The sequence below is a fragment of the Polyodon spathula genome, chromosome 18 (genome assembly GCF_017654505.1).
Source record: "Polyodon spathula isolate WHYD16114869_AA chromosome 18, ASM1765450v1, whole genome shotgun sequence".
Lineage (NCBI taxonomy): Eukaryota > Metazoa > Chordata > Actinopteri > Acipenseriformes > Polyodontidae > Polyodon > Polyodon spathula.
Genome location: NC_054551.1, coordinates 22782647 through 22798368, shown reverse-complemented (window position 1 = coordinate 22798368; position 15722 = coordinate 22782647). Strand labels below are relative to the sequence as shown.

At 35.0% G+C, this 15722-nt stretch overlaps 1 protein-coding gene across 4 annotated transcripts; it reads left to right on the top strand.

Annotated features, from left to right (window-relative positions):
- Window positions 1-4061: 4061 nt before the first annotated feature.
- LOC121330547 (regulator of G-protein signaling 8-like) lies at window positions 4062-13927 on the top strand. Of its 4 annotated transcripts, none has more exons than XM_041277139.1 (7): window positions 4158-4244; window positions 6438-6520; window positions 8530-8618; window positions 10464-10574; window positions 10993-11054; window positions 12714-12880; window positions 13023-13927. In XM_041277139.1, exons 4-7 carry the CDS (start codon window positions 10474-10476, stop codon window positions 13215-13217), a joined length of 525 nt encoding a protein of 174 aa, XP_041133073.1. In that variant the 5' UTR covers window positions 4158-4244; window positions 6438-6520; window positions 8530-8618; window positions 10464-10473; the 3' UTR covers window positions 13218-13927. The 4 variants fall into 4 exon arrangements, with proteins under 4 accessions (XP_041133072.1, XP_041133075.1, XP_041133073.1 ...); XM_041277140.1 differs by lacking the exon at window positions 4158-4244 and adding an exon at window positions 4786-5312; XM_041277138.1 differs by lacking the exon at window positions 6438-6520 and having other exon boundaries at window positions 4062-4244.
- Window positions 13928-15722: the final 1795 nt, after the last annotated feature.

The window sequence follows — 15722 nt, the reverse complement described above, 5'->3', positions numbered from 1 at the left end:
ATAAGAAATACAAGCACTGCTATATCACTATTGTAGAATAATTTGTTTCAAGTTTTATTTTAAACAGTACTTTGATATATTAATTTATGATTATATATATGTTGCCTATACCTTATGCTGGAAAAATTTGTATCCCATTTCTTCAAGTGAAGTGTGAATATTTTATTTTAAAATAAATTACTCTTTACAGCTTACTGATTTGCACAGTCAAATCATATAGACATAGGGGCATTGTTTATATGTTGTGAATGTATTGTACAATTGTTTTGGGTTTTTGCAAAAAAAATGCCATATAATTTGCATATATTTTTCCATTGTTTGTAGTGGAGTGGGAAAGGTGAACCACAATGCTGCCATCAAGACAGGAAAGCGAGAACATGATTTAAAATGAATTTATGATGCCTTGAATGTTCACTGCCATCACTGGAGCTGAGAAGCACTAGTCACTATGAATCACTTCATCATCACAGTGTTGCAGTTTGTATGATTGTCTATGCTTATCGTTGCAATGGGCAATTGTCCAAAAATAAAATAAACCAAAAGATTTGAATGTTATTTAAATGAACATACAGTATTAAGCAAATTATAATGATAATCATGTTTATAGCTAATAAAAAAAAAAAAAAGCCTCATAAAGATTAATAAACGAATCACTGTATATGGCTGTTTAACAAATACTGTCCTTATTACCTAGACAAATGTTTTCTTTTAGCTTGTCATGAAAAAAAACAAAAAAATCATCTTAGATACTTCAATTTGATAATTTCAGAATATTTTCCATATACTGATAATGGGAAGTGCATGTAGTCATTTGAAAAGAATGTTGAGTGGCAAGAGGGTACTTGTGTCATCCTCTGCTAACTACCAACAGCAATCTTACCGAGAAGTGTTTCCCTCAAAACATCAGCTTCATGCAGTCCCAAGAAAATCACATTCACGCAACCTCCAGCTATTCTGTGGATTTACTATCAGTAATGAAAACATTCAGCACACCCGTTAGTTGTTGAAATACTAACATGAATGCCTGTGATGTGGGTTCTTGAGATGCGGATGTGGAGAGAGAAAAAAACTGAAAATGAATGTCAGCTTATGCACTTTCAGATTCATGCTGTGGCTGACCAGAAGACCTGCTGCTATAAATAGTATGTGTGTGTGTGTGTGTGTGTGTGTGTGTGTGAATACATGTGGGAATATGGCTGGGGCCTTAATTGAATAATTGATGGTTAATTAGGCTCCAGCCACATGGTACATAAGGAAGAAAAAATCATTTGTAAAAATCAGTGTGACCATTACACTCACCTTCACACCAAGACCAAACAAATGGTTTTTCCTTCCTTATATACCATGTGGCTGGCACCTAATTAACACTGTAACCTGTGTTAAACTGTGATGTGTTTGGTTGACCAGCCTAAATCTGGTTAGTATTTTAGTTAAATCTTTTATTTTGGCCTCTGTGCATTTAGGTCATTTATGCATGCTAAATACATTTGAAAAAATTAAGGAATTACTGAACTTTCCCTTGAATTGCGCTATCCTTACACTCTGCTTTGTTTAGAAATGTAGTGTCTGAATTTAACAAAGCCCAACCCAAATTGATTAGTCACAAACCAATGCACTCTGACTGCTGATAGCATCAATGGCATTCTCAGCTCTATTCAGTGTTATTCAATCTCCCTTGTATTTACAAAAGTTGTAATATATGCATGTGACCATAGCCGTACCGTTTAAAAAATATAAAGAGCTATTTAAAGTCTATAATATATGCGTTATAAGAAAGTGCCGATTTATTGGTCATGGTCCTTTTAAACAATTCACTTTTTGTAACAAAAGAGCGACAAGTACATCTGTAACTATTATTATTTATTTTTTTTATCAATTTAATAAGCACTGTTTGTGTCTCGACAGGTTCCAGGCTGTATTCAGCTAAAACAATGGGTGTAGCTTCAAAAAACAGTAAGACAAAAAAGAACAATGTGTACAAAAATGATGTAAAATAGCTAGGTCATGAATTTTCATATTGAAAAAAATACATAAATCCCAAAACAAATTAATATCTTGTGACCTGGTTTGTCTTTCATCTTTGGACAAAGTGTACTTTCAGATTAATTCAGCTGTTTATGAGTATGCCTAATGTACACAAATGAAAGTGAAAAAGCCACATTTTACATTATAAGTCATTATATGTGGTGGGCAGTTGAAATACATTTTGTTCTAGTAAATCACACAGTATATTTTCCAGTAGAAAAACAAAATGTGCATTGTTTATTCCATATTAAAGCAACAATATTCAACACAGAGACCACTTCCAGTATATCTTGAGGATCCATTAATTTATGTAGGACCTGGACTATATCCACCTGCACTGAACATCAGCCAGTTGTTTCAGATTTGTAGGTCATAGATTTTGCTGTAATGCTTTTATAAAGTCTCTGAAATGCTGGTGCTAGCAAAGGTGGATGTCCTTGGTATATTACGTGGGTGGTTTTGAAATCAGTTGTCCTTTGTGGGATTCCCTTATTGATTGTGTAGAGAGTAGGCAGCTGTCCTAACAATTAATTTATCACAGTGTCTGTGGCGTAGGAAGCCCAGACAAAATGTTCATTCTTATGTTGCCTCAAACTAATGCCTTTCACTTTCAGGTGTTCGAGATTGTTTTGCAATATTTTTTTTCTGCAAATATGCTACTCTCACACAGTTTACAGCATATACACTATCAAATGAATTCGAACTAAAATTAACAAGACTTGGATTGATGGTGGGAGTTTTCCGTCATACAGGAAGCTTCTATTAGTCACTGCAACTGTGTATTTGATTTAGAAGTAAGGACAATAAAGGTATCCTTGGCATTTCATGTAGAGGGATTTCACAATAGTTTGACAAGACAGAGAGACCTTAGTTGTGTAGTCCTTACCAATAAAGCAGTTCTCATTTGTTCACACTGTATTACAGGAAAGCCTAAGAAAATGAGTTTGTTTCAGATTTACAAGATGAAATAGCAAGCTAATACCAATATGTTTTTGTCAGTGATCTTTCACCAGAAAATGCAGATAATTGAACACTAATCGGTACGATTCTGAAAATATTGAGGGGGTTTGATAAACACCCATCAAGATGGATCAGAAGCAACTGCTCCTCACTGGGAAGAATAATATTAATGTTATGAGTTACTAGAACTAAGTAACTAGCATTTTCCAAATAGAAACATGTGATTTTCTAGTGAGACTTTTAAATTTGGAATGAGTTATGCCATACCTAGCCTAATGTATCCTTGCAATATATGGAAACATTCTATGGAAGATGGAATTGTATGTAGTGAGTCTAAACCAAGTAAACTTAGTCTTTAACCCCCCCCCTATCAAAACCGAAGAACACATCAGTTACTTTTACTAAATCCATCTCCAAAAATCATCAGACAGACAAATAGCCCAGCCAAAGGATGTATGGATAAACATTTACCTATAAAAGCAATATGTACTGTTCATGTTCATATTTATCAGTTAACATTAACTTGCTTCTGCTGAATGCAAATCAATTGATATTTCATAACAATTTATAACGTCTGGTATCATTTAAAATGAATGCATGTTGTACCTCGTTAGACTTCCTTTTTTTCCCCTATTAAAATAACAGTAGGTGTCTGGTAGATGTTTAAGAACGTGAACACACATTCAGATGAAAGGACCTTTAATTCACTGGTCAGCGTGAGCCTGTCCTTTTATCTGGGAAGCTGAAATGATAAAACAGCTTTCAGCTTGCCTCTTATCTCTGTTCTACAGACCCTGAGTTGCGCACACAAGAACACACCCCCAACATAGAAAATGCATTTTAAATTAGTATATATATATATATATATATATATATATATATATATATATATATATATATATATATATATATACATTTAAAAAACAGTGAAGCAAGCAGTGAATGCATCATTTTACTGCAAGCTCTCATTAACAAAGTCTGGTATAGTATGCATGCCTGAGAGACTACAGTGCTCAAATAGACTCTCCTTCTCTCTCTCTCTCTCTCTCTCTCTCTCTCTCTCTCGCTCTCTCTACATTTCTGTTGCTACTCTTGGAGAACAGAGGATATCAAGACGTGACAGGCTGCCATCACTGCCTCAAATGTACCAACAGATAGCAGAGGGTCGCGCTGAAAAAGCCGCAGTGCCCTGCCAGGTCACCCACAACGTGCAAGATTGTTGGAAGGCTTTATTCTCCTTGTTTGCAGGTACACACAAGGTAGGATACTGGTATATAATTAGGAATCATTAGAGAGCATAACAGAATATGTGAACAGGTGGGATGTTGACAATACTACAACATTAGTTCCATACTTATGGGGCATCCACCTGCAATATATCCCCAGATATATTTAAATCAGGCAATGGCAAGAGGCTGTTATTGGTAAGACTAATGACATGCATTTACTGTTTTGTAACAATTTTTTTCTTAGGTATCTGAATCAACAATGGAGACCTGGTGTTTCATAATTTGCAAGATGTATTTTGTAGCCTACATTTTACATGATCTGATCGATAATATTATTGTATTGTTTTTGGATTTGACAAACATCTTGCAATTGATTGATTAACCTTATTATTTAGGTATTGTAATATCAAATTATCTGATACTAGCAAAATGATAAACATGTTAAATATTGTATATTACTAATTTATAACCATCTTTTTGTTGTCTAAGGATTATGCTGTAAAAACCATTTCAACTTCAGTTTAAATGTCATATTACATAGTGGTATAATGCAGACTTGAACTTGTGGTACATACAGCAGACAGATGCTGTAACCCAGGGGTGTTGAACTCCAGTCCTCGAGGGCTGCAGTGTCTTCTGTTGATGATTTCAAAAATGCACTTGATTCAAGGTACACTACCTATAAGACATTTTGAGGCCTGGAAGAAGTGTTAGATTTGTCCAATTAATCAAATAATTAGACCAATTAAGTAATTGAGCGATCAGGTGGAACAAAAGGCAGAAGACACTGGGGCCCTCCAGGAACTGAGTTTGACACCCCTGCTCTATCCATTCACCTGAGGAGAGTTGTTGGAGCTGTTAAACTGGCTCTCATCCATTAGCCATAGGAAGAGGACAGGTAAACAGCATTAGCATATCAGGAATGCATGACTCACGAAGAAGTGTCTGTTGTTTGTTTTTCAATCCCTCGAATTATCAAACCTTCCAACATTGAAAAAGAAAATGTCCAGTCTACAGGGCCCTGATGATTGGAATGTCTTTGCAACCTGCTACTTATCATTTAAAACATTTTGCCTAAGCAGTACATAATGGAAACAGGTGTGTATTCACTGCATCTAAAGGGTCATTTCATTGCTGATTTTGACTAATTTGTTTTCTAACAGTTCTTGTGAAATATGTGGAGGTCTTTATTGATTATAAACAATGTGTCAACTGCACACAGCCTCTACGACAGTAATTTCTGAGAGATTTCCACCCACTATGGGAACAGAAATGTTTTATGTTTGGTCTTAATTATTTTTAGATAAACAAAGCTGCAAGAAAGGCCAACATATCAACATGCTAATTAATTCACCCTTTGTATGAGAACAAATGGCCTGCAAGCCTTATTTTGCTTGTACCTAATCAATGTTAATTGCAGACACCACACAGCTGGCTCTTGCTCATACTGTATGTTGTTATTTGAAATATGCTATATAAACAACCACAGTTTAAAGAAAAATACAATACTGCAACTAGTCAATCCATTAGTCCATTTATCTGTTAATCATCATAAAAAAACACATACGTTGCTGCTTTCCATGAAAAATAAATCACCTGTACTCCTCAGTACTATCTATATAACAGACAAAGGCAGGGATGGTCTTTTTGATTATATGCAGGATGATTCATAAGGCGTATATATATATATATATATATCGGGGCTAAATATATACTATATATCTATATATATATATATATATATTACAGAACATGTTTGAATTGAGCTCCGCCTTTGGTAATTTGCACTAAACTTCACAACTACACGTTGCACTACCTTGTGACTTGGTTTTGGTCTTTAACCCAAAATGCCTTCAGAAATAAACTACATTTGTAAATAGATGTTTTAGATATGGTTTGCTGTGGGGAACATGAAAGTACAATTATTTAGGTTTTAAACAGCTGAATCCCAATATTACCAAATTCTTAAACACACAGAGTAACATGGTTCCAGCAGTGATGGGGGGGAATTCCTGTTTATGATATTTTAAACTAAAATAAAGTCAGGAGTGAATGGAACACTCAAAGACTGCAGTGCTACAGACTTTTTTTAGAATCTAAAAACAATCGAAAGCAACATTACCAACAAGAAATGCCAACCCATTTTTTTTTTTCAGCAGTTCCTAACCTTTACAGCCGACTGCTCTTTACAGAGGACACTAATGCACAATCTTTCCCCTCTAGGCCTTCAATCTCTATTGCTGGATGACTGAGTGGAATTTAAAATAAGAACTGGCATCCTCTTTCGACGGTTTCTCAGAAAAGAGGTGTGCAAATAACAAGACACATGGCTTGATCTGCAAAAGTATTCTAATCAAGCCTCCTGCTCGATGGAGCCTAAGAATAACATGATTTCACATGTCATACATTTTTTAATGAGATTGCAGCTTTCAGATAAAAAACAGTTTGTTCCACTTTAATAACGCTATTGGTGCAGGTAATTTCTTATTTTGGTTCTGCCTTGCATGATTATTGCGGATTCATAAAATTCACTGGTGATTAAAAATGTTTCCTTTTGCAGAAATATATTTTTGTAATGTTATGTCTCAAAAATGACAGAATGCATACCCATTACACCGTGTAACAATTTTATTTTTATTTTTTATTTTTTTTGACCACTGCAAAATTATCAGTTTCTCTGGTTTTACTATTTATAGGTATGTGTTTGGGTAAAATGAACATTTTTGTTTTATTCTATAAACTACTGACAACATTTCTCCCAAATTCCAAATGAAAATATTGTCATTTAGAGCATTTATTTGCAGAAAATGACAACTGGTCAAAATAACAAAAAAGATGCAGTGTTGTCAGACCTTGAATAATGCAAAGAAAATAAGTTCATTTTCATTTTTAAACAACACAATACTAACGTTTTAACTTAGGAAGAGTTCAGAAATCAATATTTGGTGGAATAACCCTGATTTCCAAGCACAGGTTTCGTGCGTCTTGGCATGCTCTCCATCAGTCTTTCACATTGATGTTGGGTGACTTTATGCCTCTCCTGGCACAAAAATTCAAGCAGATCAGCTTTGTTTGATGGTTTGTGACCATCCATCTTCCTCTTGATCACATTTCTCCAGGTCTCCGTCTAACCATTAGATAACCAGGTGTTGGGCAAAGCTGAAAATTCTCATCTGGGGGTGCTTCAGCAAGGCTAGAATCGAGCAGGTTGTCCTGGAAGAAAACTTGCTTCCTTCTGCTCTGACCATGTTCCCCAACTCTGAGGATTGGTTTTTCTAGCAGGACAATGCTCCATGCCACACAGCCAGATCAATCAAGGTGTGGATAGAGGATCACCAGATCAAGACCCTGTCATGGCCAGCCCAATCTCCAGACCTAAACCCCATTGAAAACCTCTGGAATGTGATCAAGAGGAAGATGGATGGTCACTAGCCATCAAACAAAGCCGAGCTGCTGGATTTTTGCACCAGGAGTGGTATAACGTCACCCAACATCAATGTGAAAGACTGGTGTAAAGCATGCCAAGACGCATGAAAGCTGTGCTTGAAAATCAGGGTTATTCCACCAAATATTGATTTCTGAACTCTTCCTAAGTTATAACATTAGTATTGTGTTGTTTAAAAATGAACATGAACTTATTTTCTTTGCATTATTCGAGGTCTGACAACACTGCATCTTTTTTGTTATTTTGACCAGTTGTCATTTTCTGCAAATAAATGCTCTAAATGACAATATTTTTATTTGGAATTTGGGAGAAATGTTGTCAGTAGTTTATAGAATAAAACAAAAATGTTCATTTTACCCAAACACATACCTATAAATAGTAAAACCAGAGAAACTGATAATTTTGCAGTGGTCTCTTAATTTTTTCCAGAGCTGTGTGTGTGTGTGTGTGTGTGTGTGTGTGTGTGTGTGTGTGTGTGTGTGTGTGTGTGTGTGTGTATATATATATATATATATATATATATATATATATATATATATATATATATATATATAATATTCTAATGTTCTCTAACTCAAGGAAGCATCTATAAATAATACCCTGCATTTGTTCTGTTAGTAAATATTTTCCCAGCATCTGAGAAATCTGGGTGTTTTGTCCAAAGTCAATAGGGAAAAACAACTTACTCTTCATAAAGTTCTGAGCTCTGTAAACAAACACTATACAATAAAAGGAAGACAAATTGTATATTGATTAGCCAAGCTGTTTTCATTAAGAGGTCAATTGACATGTAATGTAATGCTTTACAAGGCTGGGTGAATATAAATACCCAGTGAGGCACCAGAGCTGAGTATTGTGTTTCTGTTATAGATCAAGCTGTCTCATCTATCTGCAAACAGCTCTTCTGTCTGTAGAGAGGAGGAGGACAAAGAGGGTGAGAAGACAACAAGCAAAAGACAGTAAGTCCTTTTGTTTTTAATAGGAATGTTTTCATTATTCCTTCACCCAGTATCACTGTATTCCAGTATCACTGTAATCATCATTTGCAAACTGTATAATTCTCTCCTGTCAGACAAAAAAGTATCAGATCTGAGGTCCTGTGCAATCTGACACAAAATAACCCCTGCATAGATTATATCTCATGTGTAACTTGATAACCGGGATTAAAGGGGTGACAACCAATGTAAGAACTCACTGATGACAAAGGAATGTTAATTGATAAGTAGCACTGACTGAGAATTCCTTTAATTGTATGTTTATAACTCTTAAGCGTAAATACATATTGTGGACCTAATTTCTAAAAATTAAAGCAACTGTAAACTGTGATCTGTGAGATATGTCCAGAAAGAAAGTTATTTTGAAGGAATATTATTATTATTGTCTTTTGCCTTTAGACAGCAACATTCAACTTTATTGTTCAGATTGATTAAGGGTGTATTTTGATAGCACTAGACTCCTTTAGGATTTCTGAAACTCTTTAAAGTTAAAAAAAAAAAAAAAACGATTTTTTTCAACAGCCCACAATATTTATTAATTATATTTTCTAAGACACAATGAAGATGACATGATAAAAAATGAAGTTTCTTATGAAAACACTTTTTAAAAGTTTAATTTAAAAAGTCCCTGGTGATTCTAAATATAAGAATATGGTTGGTTATACATATACTGTATACACGCTCTAATAAGCTAACTCCAATTTATGCCTTGAGGTTCAACTTCCATACTGTGATGTTGACAAATCTGGGCATTTTGAATTCCTTTGGCTATAAACGTTTTACCAAAAACAAACTCTTCATTTATTGGACAGATGGATCCTTCAGAAATCTCTGGGAATTCCGGATCAAAATGTGTTTAGTCAAAAAAAACAAACAAAAAAAAACAGGAGCTGTATTTCTATTGAAATCGTGTAGTTTCAGCTCAGCTTTACTTCCTGCTTATTATTGCACATTAAAGTCTTGCTGATGTCACTGTATCTTGGTTTGCTCTGACCTACCTGACCTAAATTCCCAGCAAAGTGCAGTTGACTTTCATTTTAGCAGAATATGGACATTTAACAGTTTAAATAGTTATAAGTTATTATACAGCCAAACCAGCATAACCAGCTTCATTTACATAGAGCAGATCTCACAATTGTGTGCTTGTTCTATTTCTACATCACATATAGTATACTGCTAATGATGAGATACTACTGTAAACAATATAATGTATGTCAGATGAGTAACCTAGTTTATAAAACTACAGTCTTTCATTAACTAAAAGGGCAGCATGTTTTAGAAACAGTTTACAATCAGATTGGTAGCATTGTTAAATCATTTTCTTCAAATATTACAGTATTCGTAGGTGGAATAGTAAACTAGATACACGTAGGAAGTCACAGGAGTGAATTAAAAAGTGTAAAGGGCTTAGTCAGATAATTATTTGCTGTTACATCATACCTTGCCACATGTAGGTGTCAAACATACCTGGCTTAACCTCATTTCTATCCATCTGCTTTTAGCTGCTGCTTTGAAAAAAATAGGGCATTAATACTAGCATGTAGAGGAACCAGACGAGGGGCAACACAATTATTAGATCATCTCTGAGCATCATTGGGGACCCTTTACTGTAAATGTCAAGGACTTTGATAGGAGTATATGCACAATATACTCTAAGGCCCATTTGTCCGAAGGAGAGTTTTCAACGCTGAATTTCCACAGGGACATTCAGCACCTTGTGAGATTGTTTGTTTACATCTGCTGTTCACTGCAATGGCCAAGAACTACCCCTGTATCTTGTATGAAAAAGACCATGTATTTCTCTTTCAGAACCAGAGCCATGAAGAACCGACTGGGCTGTTTATCAAATAAATCAGATTCATGCAGTGATTCTACTGCCTTTCTTCCTCCTGTACCAGAAAAGTCAACCAGATGCATAAAGTAAGAATAATAAACCTTTGTAGAGCTGTACAAAGTTTTTCTACCTCTGATTGAAATTGATTGCATAGTCAATGATATCTAATAATTTGTCATTTTCACTGTCACCCCCCCATCCCCATATTTCCCTTTTACTTTCTCAGCTCTGTCAGCCTAGCTCTTTACCAGTACATTTCTGTTCTGTTTTCTAATTTAAACAATTTAAAGCTCCGGGAATACTGTCATCTCTCTCTCTCTCTCTCTCTCTCTCTCTCTCTCTCTCTCTCTCTCTCTCTCTCTCTCTCTCTCTCTCTCTCTCTCTCTCTGTTCACATTTTGTCATATACAGGAAGAATCTGTAAGACTGCAAAACACATTCAAGTTCAGGAGAAATGTTTTATTGAGGTGTCTAATATACATTATTCCAACTCTCAACTTGTTAGGTTATCAACAGAAGAAGCCAAACGATGGACAGAATCATTTGACATTCTTCTTTCCCATAAATGTAAGTGTCACGTTATACAGTATTGTGTGCATAAAACAATATGTTTGCAATAAAGCAACTAAACAGATTACAAAGATACAGATTGAAATATCAGGATCCTGAGATTATCATTTTCTGTCCCAATGAGCCACCGTAGTCTTTGTTTCAATGTAAAAAATAACCACTGAAAAATAAATTTAAAAATGGATATTGAATTATTCTAGGCATTTGTATTAATTTAAACAAGCAGAGAAAACATTCTTACAGACAAGGCCTAATCGACCTCTAGCCAGGGTGGTATTCTTCAGATACAGAAAACGAAAATAGAATGAATGCACACTGTTCAAATAATAATAATAATAATAATAATAATAATAATAAAAACCCCCAAAGGAAAATAGTTTTCTCTAGAAATTAAATATTGTAAATGAAGAATTAACTCAACAGTTCACCAAAAGGTTCATAGGACAGACAAAAACAAATCAAGCTCTGAAATAAAAGATGCTTAACTAAAAAAAAAAAAAAATAAATAATGTCTTGCCAAGTAAGTAGAAAAGGTCAGAAAAAGGTCATTTGTCCAGAAGAAGTTGTTGGTGTTCCAGTCTCATAGAATTTTCCCTTCCAGTTCCTTCCCAAATACAAGCATCTCTCTAATATAAACATAAAGAAAATCACAGGCAAGGGAATTATTTGTGAAACTAAGGAAAGCCTCTCACAGGCCGTCCCCCTGGAATATTTAGGAGTCATGAAAAATCCCTTTCTTTAGCAGTCAGTTATGTGAATAAATATTGTTCTGGCAAGCCACACATTGTGAAACCTTGGCAAGTCCTTTTGTCACAATTGCACTGTTACCACTTCGAAACTTATCACTGTCTGTGATCTATATAATAAAAGAGAGCTCATGGTCTCACTAGCCATGACGCATACAAATTACTGTAAAAGTGTGATACACAATAATGTAAGCTGTAACATACTCTAACATATACCACATCACCTAAGTTGTTTTGCTCTATCCCCACTATATGATACTGCCAGAATTATTTTTAAATAGAAGAATAGAAGGCTAAATATTTTGCAACCACCTTTCTTTTTTTCAAATAATAATAATAATAATAATTATTTTATTTTATTTATTTATTTATTTATTTATTTATTTATTAGCAGACGCCCTGATCCAGGAGACTTACAGGTATTACAAAATATCACATTACAGATAATAGCAGTTATAGAATACCATAAAGTCAGTAGTAAGAGCAAATTCAAATGAGAGAAAATAAGAATTATAATAAATAATTACTTTGAGAGCGATTATGACTAAGCCCAGTTAAACTGAATAATATTTGGTTATATTAAACGGATAAGAACAATTTAAAATAACAGCAATTACAAAAAATTGTGAATAAGGTTGCCTTTAAGAATAAGATCAAGTACAAGATACAGAAAGTATAATTATAATTGAGAACAGTATTAGAATACAGCAAAGTGTGGAGCAGTTGAGTGCAAGTACAAGATGATGCAATTACAGGTACACTTGGGTGCAGTAAAGTCAAGTAGAGTGGAGAGTTGTAGTAGTCAAGGCAGGACAACACCTTAAAGTTAATGATCACCTGCAGGAGGGGAAAATAATAATGACTGCCAGTGACTGCCAATAATAATGATTTTTTTTCATTGCTTTTCCAGATGGTTTGGCTGCATTTAGAGCATTCCTCCAAACAGAATTCAGTGAGGAGAACATTGAGTTCTGGATGGCCTGTGAGGACTATAAGAAGACCAAGTCCACAGCAAAACTAGGCTTCAAGGCTAAGAAGATCTATGAGGAGTTTATTGATGTTCAAGCTGCTAGAGAGGTTGGTACTGTAAATTAAGATGGCACTGCCTCTGATATTTCTTATAGAAGAAAAATATTTTGTTACAGTAAGAATTCAGATTTAAGAAACCATTTGACTTCCTTTCTGTATTTAATAAACATGAGTTTTTCCCCTCCTGCAGGTGAACATTGACTTTCAGACACGAGAGATGACAAGGAGAAGCCTTCAGGAACCCACCCCCTCATGCTTTGATGAGGCCCAAGGAAAAGTGCACAGCCTTATGGAAAAAGACTCATACCCCAGGTTCCTGAGATCTAAAATCTACATGGACTTATTGAACCAGACTCAAAACCACTCCCAGAGGAGGTTTAGTTAGGGAAACCAGCATTATCTCTACTGAATCCATGCACCTTAATTGAATATTTGTAAATAGTACTAAATAACCCAAGGGGTGTTTAAGGTTGAAAATGGGATAAGACCGCCAGGTACTTCCCTGCGCTGGTTTTACACATTGTATTAAAATGTACAGCTCCATAGACTTGTAGTTATGGTCCCTGACTTGTTGTGACTTTACTTCAGACAAATGGGTTTGAAGTTTAAAAAATGTGAAGTTACTGGACTACAATCCCTGTAAAACTCTATGTTATGCCTCACATATTTGACTGAGTTTATTTTGTTCCTCCACCACCCTTGCACTTCTGTACCACTAAGGGTTGTGTCTCAATCTCTACTCCTTGCAGACTCAACTTGAACTCAAGTCTCAGGGTTGCGGGGGGGGGGGGGTCACTAGGTTATATCATACCTTCTGCTTCCCACATTCATCAAGACACCTAATGAACATATCCAAACATTGAGAAAGCAGGTTACATCATAGATTGTGCCATGGAAGGGGGGGGATGCAGCTTGACAAAAAAAAAACAAGTGCAAGTATTAGCATATGTGTTTATAGTGCCTCCATTGCAATGTATTTGATCAATATAGTCTTGAGAACACAATAATATGGTGTTGTATAATAAGTACATTGAACAACACAAGCAATAAAGTAAACACTTTAATTTAATAGCCACCATGAACATCCTGTTTCTTTTTTTTTCAGTGTACTCTGAGAACGCTGTGTTCTCTTTTTTCTCGTATCACAACATAACAAATTAATCTAGTACTAGAGGCATCTGTAAGAAGATTTATATGAGAAAACACAGAGCCACAATGATTCAACTCAGCTACAGTATATGAGCAGCCAGACACTGCATTATGGTTTTCAACAGCTTTAATGGTTAAAAATACACGTGGCCTTATTCATGTTCCGTACTCTGCAGTGTACGTGATCATTGTTTGAAGGTATCCCTGCAAACGAAAAGCTGATGGGCAACACAGATATGGAAAGTTACAGTCACAGTGATACTGTCTGAGCAGATGGCTGCAGAACAATACATGTTTCAGAGCAATAATTGAAATCAGCTTATAATCAATAAAAGCACAATTGGGCAGTACAAAATATCCATGTTATATTTACTTAAGACTATGGTACAACCCAGAAATTATTTCTCCGGAAAGTTACTACAATAAGCACAATTATACTTGGAATTTCACATGTATACATTTTAATAATACAGAATTAGATGTAGGTTATGCCGTATAATGAAAGTAGTGATACAAAAATGTGAGTACTGTTTATATATTGGTCTGCTGATTTATTTATTTATTTATTTTATAGTTAAAAATCCAATGTTTTTTCTTATACGCAAAAAAATATTTTAAATAATAGTACAAATATGTATGTAAAGTTTAAACGAGTACTGTATTAACATGTTACATTACAATCTGGATAGTTGTTCTTCCTACTCTGTAATGAATTTTACAAAGCACCATATGTAACCTCTAAGTGTGAGATTATCTCTCAATGAAATCATAGTAGGTATAAGTTCCCGGGAGGAAGTGACATTTATTGCACACGAACGCAGCATGATAAAGGACAACCAGCATGGTATCAAGAAGAGGTAATAACATTGAAAGTGTTACTGCCATGGTGAACAAGAGTAGTGCTGTAGATCTGTGAGCAGTAGTTCAGCTGCTAAAGTATGATCCCTCACCTGTGATTATGCACCCGTCACTGCATCCGCGACTGAGGAAAGTGTCTCTCCCTGGGGCTGCATCTTTCTTGCTGTCTTTTTTGGTGGCTTTGTTGTATAATTCAGCCAAAAACTGAGAACTTAGGTATTAATAACTACAAATTAAAACACTGTAATATATATATTGTTGTCTCAAACAACGGATTAAAAAGGATTTAATTCAGTTTCTGAAGAAGCTGATGTGGACACTTCCTTTCAGCACGCAGGCATCACGTCATCCCCCTCCTTGTGTTTGTTATTAAAAGTGCACTACAGCGCTAAACTGCAAGTCCAAGCCTCTGTATATTTATAATTATACAGTACTGTATATTTGAGGTTTGGCATGAATAAGGATTGCATCATTAATGTTTACTGAATATGAATTAAATTGTCATGTATCGCAGTGTTACTGAATTACTGATAAACCAGTAGATCACCGTAAAATGCATGATGTGGGCACATGAATAATAACGCCATTTTATAAATAATACTAAAGGGAAAACTGATTGAAACTATCCTTAGTTAAAACCCAGTTCCCTGAAGCTAAGGACATAATATTGCAGCTGTAATTGACTTGGAGGTTGAAAGGGGGTGGTTGAATTCTGGAGAACAACAGTGAAAATCTTGGCAAATGGTGTAACTAAGTTAGATATATAGGTGACCTAAAAGCAATTGTGCATTAGAGAAATGAACAAGCTGAAAAAAAAGTATTTATTTATACAGAAGATTTACACATTGAGACCAAGGCCTCATTTACAAGGGTGTCCTGATGG